The 10,398-nt window shown below is 44.4% G+C and overlaps 1 protein-coding gene across 2 annotated transcripts in view; it reads left to right on the forward strand.

Moving 5' to 3' along the window:
• Positions 1 to 485: 485 nt before the first annotated feature.
• myb (v-myb avian myeloblastosis viral oncogene homolog) overlaps positions 486 to 10,398 on the forward strand; it is a 32,339-nt gene continuing 22,426 nt past the window's right edge. Inside the window, exon 1 of one of the 2 annotated variants that reach the window (XM_064991776.1) lies at positions 486 to 821. In XM_064991776.1, coding sequence (XP_064847848.1) covers positions 799 to 821 — 23 coding nt within the window. In that variant the 5' untranslated portion in view covers positions 486 to 798. The remainder of the gene's footprint in view (positions 822 to 10,398) is intronic. The other variant, XM_064991775.1, reaches the window with a different exon arrangement.

Here is a 10,398-nt window from a genome sequence, read left to right on the forward strand (position 1 = left end):
AAAGAGCCTGTAGTCATCCCACCAAGTGAAAGTGGTATATTCATAACTGAAATGTCTCTCCATGCAAGACCACTTCTCCCCTTCCATGAGGACACATTCAAAAACAGATGGCATTGCTGTTCAAAAACTCACTCATTTCTTTCAGGCCTTATTAATACTTGAAATCGATATGAAGTCAGTAGACTATCGGAATCCGATCAGAAAATATTTTCTGTAGCAATAGTATCTACAACAGCAGAGCAGCAGCTTAGCAACAGGTAGCGGGGCGGGAGGGGAGGGGGAACAACACGTCGTTTCCGCGGTCCACTACATACCAAAAACACATTCCACAATTGTTTACATTGTATTCAGATACAATAACCCCCCTCCCCTCCCTTCCTTCTCCTTTAAAAAAATTGTTCTTCTAGAAAAACGAGAAGTCGCTCTAAGCCCTTGTAAAATGAGTGTAAATGTTTAGCGCGGAGCAGACTTGAAAAGGCGCCTTGGCCAATGTGTCAACCCGGCCTGTGAGGCGCGGCTGCGCAGTGACGCGCGGCGCCAAACGGAGCGGGCTGCGGGGGGAGGAGGGGCCCTGGCGGAGACTCGTGGCTCCTGCCTCTGTTTACAAGCCTTGTACTCTTTTAATGTCAGCCTGCTCCTTTTCCCCGTCAAACTGGAGAGAGAGAGAGAGAGAGAGAGAGAGATAGTCAGAACGGAACGGCAGAGCTCCTTCTCCCCTTCAGACAGAAAGAGAGATAGTCAGAACGGAACGGCAGAGCTCAGAGGACACACGGAGCCGCTCTCGATACAAACTACAGCATGGCTCGGCGACCGAGACACAGGTAGGATAACTACATCAATAAGAAACGATGTATAAAGTAAAGCCGGTCTCTGTGCTTTTAGATGGACTATATTTTCATTTCAACCGTCTCTTATTCTGATTTTTAATTTTCGTCTCATTCTGAACAAGCTGCTTTAAAGTTCTTGTTTCTATTTGCTGCATATCTGTGGGTTGCTGCGGTTGGAGTTTGAGGTTGTTTAAAAAACTTTATTTTGCCTAGACTAGTCTATTTCTTTCCACAAAACTGTTATCAACGGGCTTCTTTGATGCTGAGAGAGAGACATTTTTTATTTTGTCAGAACAGATCATTATTTTTGTGCTGGCGCGCGTAGATGACAGGTGGTCCTGGTCTTCTGGCATGCGCTCCTTCCCTTCTGTCACTGTGGAGAGAGAGAGCAGTCGTGTGATGGTCGCGCTTCCCCGCACACACACACACACACACACACACACTCTCTCTCGTCTCACTCAATCTCATTCATTCCGGGAGGCAGGTGTCTGCGTCCGTGCCGAACCCGGTGCGAAAAGTTGTTGAATTCTCATTAAATTGACTTTTGGGGTGTCCACTGTAGTGACACAATGTAGCCAAGTTGGTTGTATAGTGCAGGGAGTTGAGTACCGTTGAAATACGTCGGGTTGGCTCTGTGTGTGACCCTCTGCATGTTCTGGCCTATATTAGGAAAGCGAGCAAGGTGCATGTCCTGTAATATAGATGAATGCGCTTTGAGACAGGTGGAATAGTTCACTATGTCTGTGAATATTGTGATTTGTAGCCTTCTCGTGCTTTTACCAATATGACGCAACTGAAAAAAAGTAATGAAACTGGAAGAAAAAAATGTCATGAACACAAGTTACAACAAAAAACGTTACAAAAAATAAATAATTTGGAAACATTTATACAGTTTGACACACATCTAGGCTTCATTTTGTATTTCTTGTTTAATTGTTTTTTGGGTTTTTTTTTTGGTGTTGTGACATCAGTTGTTAATCAGTCTAAAGTCGTGAGCTCAGAGCCGAGGGTCTGTGTCTGTGTCATGCGATGTTTCACTGTGGCGCGGTGACACACACACACATACTACACACACATATTATTATTACACACATTACATATACTACACACATATTATTATTATTATTATTATTATTATTATTATTATTATTATATTACATACATATATATAATATTATTATTATTATATATATTATATATATATATATATATATTATATATTATTATTATTATTATTATTATTATTATTATTATTATTATTATTATATATTATTATTATATTATTATTATTAATTATTATTATTATTATTATTATTATTATTATTATTATTATTATTATTATTATTATTATTATTATTATTATTATATATTATTATTATTATAATATATATTATTAATTAATATTATTATTATATATTATAATATTACACATATTATTATTATATTATTACATATTATATTATTATTATAATATTATTAATATTATATTATTATTATTATTAATATTATTATTATTATTATTATTATTATTATTATTATTACACACATTATTATTACACATACTACACACACACACACATACTACACACACACACACACACACACACACATACTACACACACACACACACATACTACACACACACACACACACACATACTACACACACACACATACTACACACACATACTACACACACACACACACACATACTACACACACACACACACACACACACACACACACACACACACATACTACACACACACACACACACACACACACACACACACACACATACTACACACTCACACACACACACACATACTACACACACACACACACACATACTACACACACACACACACACACACACACACATACTACACACATACTACACACATACTACACACACACACATACTACGCACACACACACACACACACACACACACATACTACACACACACACACACACACACACAAACTACACACACACACACATACTACACACACACACACACACATACTACACACACACACACACACACACACACACACACACACACACACACACACACATACTACACACACACACACACACACACACACACACACACACACACACACACACACACACACACACACACACACACACACACACACACACACACACACACACACGCGTGAGTTCCTGTTCACCTGTAGTACTGTAACAAAAACAGAATCCTCTCTGGCTCATACGTTGTCCTGGCCTCTGATTGGCTCTGGAGTGGAGGTGACTGGGTGTGATTGGCTAGGAGTGTTGACTGTGTGTGCTGCTCTGATGATACCTGGAGCAGGTCTGAACATGCCAGGACCAAGGCAGGGTCATGTTAATATGATCAGGTGTACCTGTACCTGCCGTGCCAGATCACCTGGGGTTTCTGTGGAAACCAAAAACACCACAACCAGTTTGTCAGAGTGTGTGTACGTGTGCGGGGAGTATGTGTGTTTGTGTGGAGTGTGTGTGTGGAGTGTGTGTGTGGAGTGTGTGTGTGGAGTGTGTATGTGTTCTCTCTTGTATGGCCTTGTGGGTGACTGACTGACTGCATCCTACCCTGCTATAATGACTTGTTCTGTTACCCTGTTACCACCCTACCCTGCTATAATGACTGGTTCTGTTACCCTGTTACCACCCTACCCTGCTATAATGACTGGTTCTGTTACCCTGCTATAATGACTGGTTCTGTTACCCTGTTACCACCCTACCCTGCTATAATGACTGGTTCTGTTACCCTGCTATAATGACTGGTTCTGTTACCCTGCTATAATGACTGGTTCTGTTACCCTGTTACCACCCTACCCTGCTATAATGACTGGTTCTGTTACCCTGCTATAATGACTGGTTCTGTTACCCTGCTATAATGACTGGTTCTGTTACCCTGCTATAATGACTAGTTCTGTTACCCTGCTATAATGACATTTACATTACATTTAAGTCATTTAGCAGACGCTCTTATCCAGAGCGACTTACAAATTGGACTGGTTCTGTTACCCTGCTATAATGACTGGTTCTGTTACCCTGTTACCACCCTACCCTGCTATAATGACTGGTTCTGTTACCCTGTTACCACCCTACCCTGCTATAATGACTGGTTCTGTTACCCTGCTATAATGACTGGTTCTGTTACCCTGTTACCACCCTACCCTGCTATAATGACTGGTTCTGTTACCCTGTTACCACCCTACCCTGCTATAATGACTGGTTCTGTTACCCTGCTATAATGACTGGTTCTGTTACCCTGCTATAATGACTGGTTCTGTTACCCTGTTACCACCCTACCCTGCTATAATGACTGGTTCTGTTACCCTGCTATAATGACTGGTTCTGTTACCCTGCTATAATGACTGGTTCTGTTACCCTGTTACCACCCTACCCTGCTATAATGACTGGTTCTGTTACCCTGCTATAATGACTGGTTCTGTTACCCTGTTACCACCCTACCCTGCTATAATGACTGGTTCTGTTACCCTGCTATAATGACTGGTTCTGTTACCCTGCTATAATGACTGGTTCTGTTACCCTGTTACCACCCTACCCTGTTATAATGACTGGTTCTGTTACCCTGTTTCCACCCTACCCTGCTATAATGACTGGTTCTGTTACCCTGCTATAATGACTGGTTCTGTTACCCTGTTACCACCCTACCCTGCTATAATGACTGGTTCTGTTACCCTGCTATAATGACTGGTTCTGTTACCCTGCTATAATGACTGGTTCTGTTACCCTGTTTCCACCCTACCCTGCTATAATGACTGGTTCTGTTACCCTGCTATAATGACTGGTTCTGTTACCCTGTTACCACCCTACCCTGCTATAATGACTGGTTCTGTTACCCTGCTATAATGACTGGTTCTGTTACCCTGCTATAATGACTGGTTCTGTTACCCTGCTATAATGACTGGTTCTGTTACCCTGTTACCACCCTACACTGCTATAATGACTGGTTCTGTTACCCTGCTATAATGACTGGTTCTGTTACCCTGCTATAATGACTGGTTCTGTTACCCTGTTACCACCCTACACTGTTATAATGACTGGTTCTGTTACCCTGCTATAATGACTGGTTCTGTTACCCTGCTATAATGACTGGTTCTGTTACCCTGTTACCACCCTACCCTGCTATAATGACTGGTTCTGTTACCCTGCTATAATGACTGGTTCTGTTACCCTGTTACCACCCTACCCTGCTATAATGACTGGTTCTGTTACCCTGCTATAATGACTGGTTCTGTTACCCTGCTATAATGACTGGTTCTGTTACCCTGCTATAATGACTGGTTCTGTTACCCTGTCTCTCCACATTCTGTCTCTCATTCTGTCTCACCACATTCTGTCTCCCCACATTCTGTCTCTCATTCTGCCTCCCCACATTCTGCCTCCCCACATTCTGTCTCCCCACATTCTGTCTCTCATTCCGTCTCCCCACATTCCGTCTCCCCACATTCCGTCTCCCCACATTCCGTCTCCCCACATTCCGTCTCCCCACATTCCGTCTCCCCACATTCTGTCTCCCCACATTCTGTCTCCCCACATTCTGTCTCCCCACATTCTGTCTCTCATTCTGTCTCCCCACATTCTGTCTCTCATTCTGTCTCCCCACATTCTGTCTCTCATTCTGTCTCCCCACATTCTGTCTCCCCACATTCTGTCTCCCCACATTCTGTCTCCCCACATTCTGTCTCCCCACATTCTGTCTCACATTCTGTCTCCCCACATTCTGTCTCCCCACATTCTGTCTCCCCACACTCTGTCTCCCCACACTCTGTCTCCCCACATTCTGTCTCCCCACATTCTGTCTCTCATTCTGTCTCCCCACATTCTGTCTCTCTTTCTGTCTAACCCACATTCTGTCTCACCACATTCTGTCTCACCACATTCTGTCTCCCCACATTCTGTCTCCCCACATACTGTCTCCCCACATACTGTCTCCCCACATACTGTCTCCCCACATACTGTCTCCCCACATTCTGTCTCCCCACATACTGTCTCCCCACATTCTGTCTCCCCACATTCTGTCTCCCCACATTCTGTCTCCCCACATTCTGTCTCCCCACATTCTGTCTCCCCACATTCTGTCTCCCCACATTCTGTCTCCCCACATTCTGTCTCACCACATTCTGTCTCACCACATTCTGTCTCACCACATTCTGTCTCACCACATTCTGTCTCACCACATTCTGTCTCCACACATTCTGTCTCACCACATACTGTCTGCCCACATTCTGTCTCTCATTCTGTCTCCCCACATTCTGTCTCCCCACATTCTGTCTCCCCACATTCTGTCTCCTCACATTCTGTCTTCCCACATTCTGTCTCCCCACACTCTGTCTCCCCACACTCTGTCTCCCCACATACTGTCTCCCCACATACTGTCTCCCCACATACTGTCTCCCCACATACTGTCTCCCCACATTCTGTCTCCCCACATACTGTCTCCCCACATACTGTCTCCCCACATACTGTCTCCCCACATTCTGTCTCCCCACATTCTGTCTCCCCACATTCTGTCTCCCCACATTCTGTCTCCTCACATTCTGTCTCCCCACATTCTGTCTCCCCACATTCTGTCTCCCCACATACTGTCTCCCCACATTCTGTCTCCCCACACTCTGTCTCCCAACATATCTAATTAAATCAAATCAAATGTATTTATATATCCCTTCGTACATCAGCTGATATCTCAAAGTGCTGTACAGAAACCCAGCCTAAAACCCCAAACAGCAAGCAATGCAGGTGTAGAAGCACGGTGGCTAGGAAAAATTCCCTAGAAAGGCCAAAACCTAGGAAGAAACCTAGAGAGGAACTAGGCTATGAGGTGTAGAAGCACGGTGGCTAGGAAAAACTCCCTAGAAAGGACTAAACCGAGAGAGGAACCAGGCTATGTGGGGTGGCCACTCCTCTTCTGGCTGTGCCGGGTGGAGATTATAACAGAACATGGCCAAATGTTCATAAATGACCAGCATGGTCAAATAATAATAATCACAGGCAGAACAGTTGAAACTGGAGCAGCAGCACGGCCAGGTGGACTGGGGACAGCATGGAGTCATCATGTCAGGTAGTCCTGAGGCATGGTCCTAGGGCTCAGGTCCTCTGAGAGAGAGAAAGAAAGAGAGAAAGAGAGAATTAGAGAGAGCACACTTAAAATCACACAGGACACCGAATAGGACAGGAGAAGTACTCCAGATATAACAAACTGACCCTAGCCCCCCGACACATAAACTACTGCAGCATAAATACTGGAGGCTGAGACAGGAGGGGCCAGGAGACACTGCCTCCCCACATTCTGCCTCCCCACGTACTGTCTCCCCACATACTGTCTCCCCACATACTGTCTCCCCACACTCTGTCTCCCCACATTCTGTCTCCCCACATTCTGTCTCCCCACATTCTGTCTCCCCACATTCTGTCTCCCCACATTCTGTCTCCCCACATACTGTCTCCCCACATACTGTCTCCCCACATACTGTCTCCCCACATACTGTCTCCCCACACTCTGTCTCCCCACACTCTGTCTCCCCACACTCTGTCTCCCCACACTCTGTCTCCCCACACTCTGTCTCCCCACATACTGTCTCCCCACATACTGTCTCCCCACACTCTGTCTCCCCACATTCTGTCTCCCCACATACTGTCTCCCCACATACTGTCTCCCCACATACTGTCTCCCCACACTCTGTCTCCCCACACACTGTCTCCCCACACACTGTCTCCCCACATACTGTCTCCCCACATACTGTCTCCCCACATACTGTCTCCCCACACTCTGTCTCCCCACACTCTGTCTCCCCACACTCTGTCTCCCCACATACTGTCTCCCCACATACTGTCTCCCCACACTGTCTCCCCACACTGTCTCCCCACACTGTCTCCCCACATTCTGTCTCCCCACATTCTGTCTCCCCACATACTGTCTCCCCACATACTGTCTCCCCACATACTGTCTCCCCACATACTGTCTCCCCACACTCTGTCTCCCCACACTCTGTCTCCCCACACTCTGTCTCCCCACACTCTGTCTCCCCACACTCTGTCTCCCCACACTCTGTCTCCCCACACACTGTCTCCCCACATACTGTCTCCCCACATACTGTCTCCCCACATACTGTCTCCCCACATTCTGTCTCCCCACATTCTGTCTCCCCACATTCTGTCTCCACATGACTATTATGCTTTAGACTTTGGTTGTACCACATCATGAAATGCAAATTCAAATAAAACATCTCTCTGTCTCTCTCTCTCTCTCTCCTCTCTCTCTCTCCTCTCTCTCCTCTCTCCTCTCTTTCTCTCTCTCTCTCTCTCTCTCTCTCCTCACTCTCCTCTCTCCTCTCTCTCTCTCCTCTCTCTCCTCTCTCCCCTCTCTGCATTGCTTGCTGTTCTGTTACCCTGCTATAATGACTGGTTCTGTTACCCTGTTACCACCCTACACTGTTATAATGACTGGTTCTGTTACCCTGCTATAATGACTGGTTCTGTTACCCTGTTACCACCCTACCCTGCTATAATGACTGGTTCTGTTACCCTGCTATAATGACTGGTTCTGTTACCCTGCTATAATGACTGGTTCTGTTACCCTGTTACCACCCTACCCTGCTATAATGACTGGTTCTGTTACCCTGCTATAATGACTGGTTCTGTTACCCTGCTATAATGTATAGCGATAAATATGTATGTGTTCCACAGAGTTTGGACCAGGTAGATAATTGAAGAAATTGGGATATTAGTGCGGTTACCAAGAGTGTGTGTGTGGTCTGAAGAACAATGTTTTAATGTTCTGTTACCCTGCTATAATGTATAGCGATAAATATGTATGTGTTCCACAGAGTTTGGACCAGGTAGATAATTGAAGAAATTGGGATATTAGTGCGGTTACCAAGAGTGTGTGTGTGGTCTGAAGAACAATGTTTTAATTGAAGAAATTGGGATATTAGTGCGGTTACCAAGAGTGTGTGTGTGGTCTGAAGAACAATGTTTTAACTAACTCTCTCTCTCTCCTCTCTCCCTCTCTCTCTCCTCTCTCTCTCTCTCTCTCTCTCTCTCTCTCCTCCCTCTGTCTCTCTCTCTCACTCTCTCTCTGTCTCTCTCTCTCTCTCTCTCAATTTTCAATTCAAGGGCTTTATTGGCATGGGTAACATGTGTTAACATTGCCAAAGCAAGTGAGGTAGATAATATACAAAAGTGAAATAAACAATAAAAATGAACAGTAAACATTACACATACAGAAGTTTCAAAACACTAAAGACATTACAAATGTCATATTATATATATATACAGTGTTTTAACAATGTACAAATGGTTAAAGGACACAAGATAAAATAAATAAGCATAAATAAGGATTGTATTTACAATGGTGTTTGTTCTTCACTGGTTGCCCTTTTCTCGTGGCAACAGGTCACAAATCTTGCTGCTGTGATGTCACACTGTGATATTTCACCCAGTAGGGAGTTTATCAAAATTGGATTTGTTTTCTAATTCTTTGTGTATCTGTGTAATCTGTGGGAAATCTGTGTCTCTAATATGGTCATAGATTTGGCAGGAGGTTAGGAAGTGCAGCTCGGTTTCCACCTCATTTTGTGGGCAGTGGGCACATAGCCTGTCTTCTATTGAGAGCCATGTCTGCCTACGGCGGCCTTTCTCAATAGCAAGGCTATGCTCACTGAGTCTGTACATAGTCAAAGCTTTCCTTAAGTTTGGGTCAGTCACAGTGGTCAGGTATTCTGCCACTGTGTACTCTCTGTGTAGGGCCAAATATCATTCTAGTTTGCTCTGTTTTTTTGTTAATTCTTTCCAATGTGTCAAGTAATTATCTTTTTGTTTTCTCATGATTTGGTTGGGTCTAATTGTGCTGCTGTCCTGGGGCTCTGTAGGGTGTGTTTGTGTTTGTGGACAGAGCCCCAGGACCAGCTTGCTTAGGGGACTCTTCTCCAGGTTAATTTCTCTGCAGGTGATAGCTTTGTTGTGGAAGGTTTGGGAATCGCTTCCTTTTAGGTGGTTATAGAATTTAACGGCTTTTTTCTGGATTTTGATAATTTGTGGGTATCGGCCTAATTCTGCTCTGCATGCATTATTTGGTGTTCTACGTTGTACACGGAGGATATTTTTTGCAGAATTCTGCGTGCAGAGTCTCAATTTGGTGTTTGTCCCATTTTGTGAAGTCTTGGTTGGTGAGCGGACCCCAGACCTCACAACCAGAAAGGGCAATGGGCTCTATGACTGATTCAAGTATTTTTAGCCAGATTCTAATTGGTATGTTGAAATTTATGTTCCTTTTGATGGCATAGAAAGCCCTTCTTGCCTTGTCTCTCAGATCGTTCACAGCTTTGTGGAAGTTACCTGTGGCGCTGATGTTTAGGCCAAGGTATGTATAGTTTTTTGTGTGCTCTAGGGCAACAGTGTCTAGATGGAATTTGTATTTGTGGTCCTGGCAACAGGACCTTTTTTGGAACACCATTATTTTGGTCTTACTGACATTTACTGTCAGGGCCCAGGTCTGACAGAATCTGTGCATAAGATCTAGGTGCTGCTGTAGG

The sequence above is a fragment of the Oncorhynchus masou genome, chromosome 16 (genome assembly GCF_036934945.1).
Source record: "Oncorhynchus masou masou isolate Uvic2021 chromosome 16, UVic_Omas_1.1, whole genome shotgun sequence".
NCBI classification, from domain to species: Eukaryota; Metazoa; Chordata; class Actinopteri; order Salmoniformes; family Salmonidae; genus Oncorhynchus; species Oncorhynchus masou.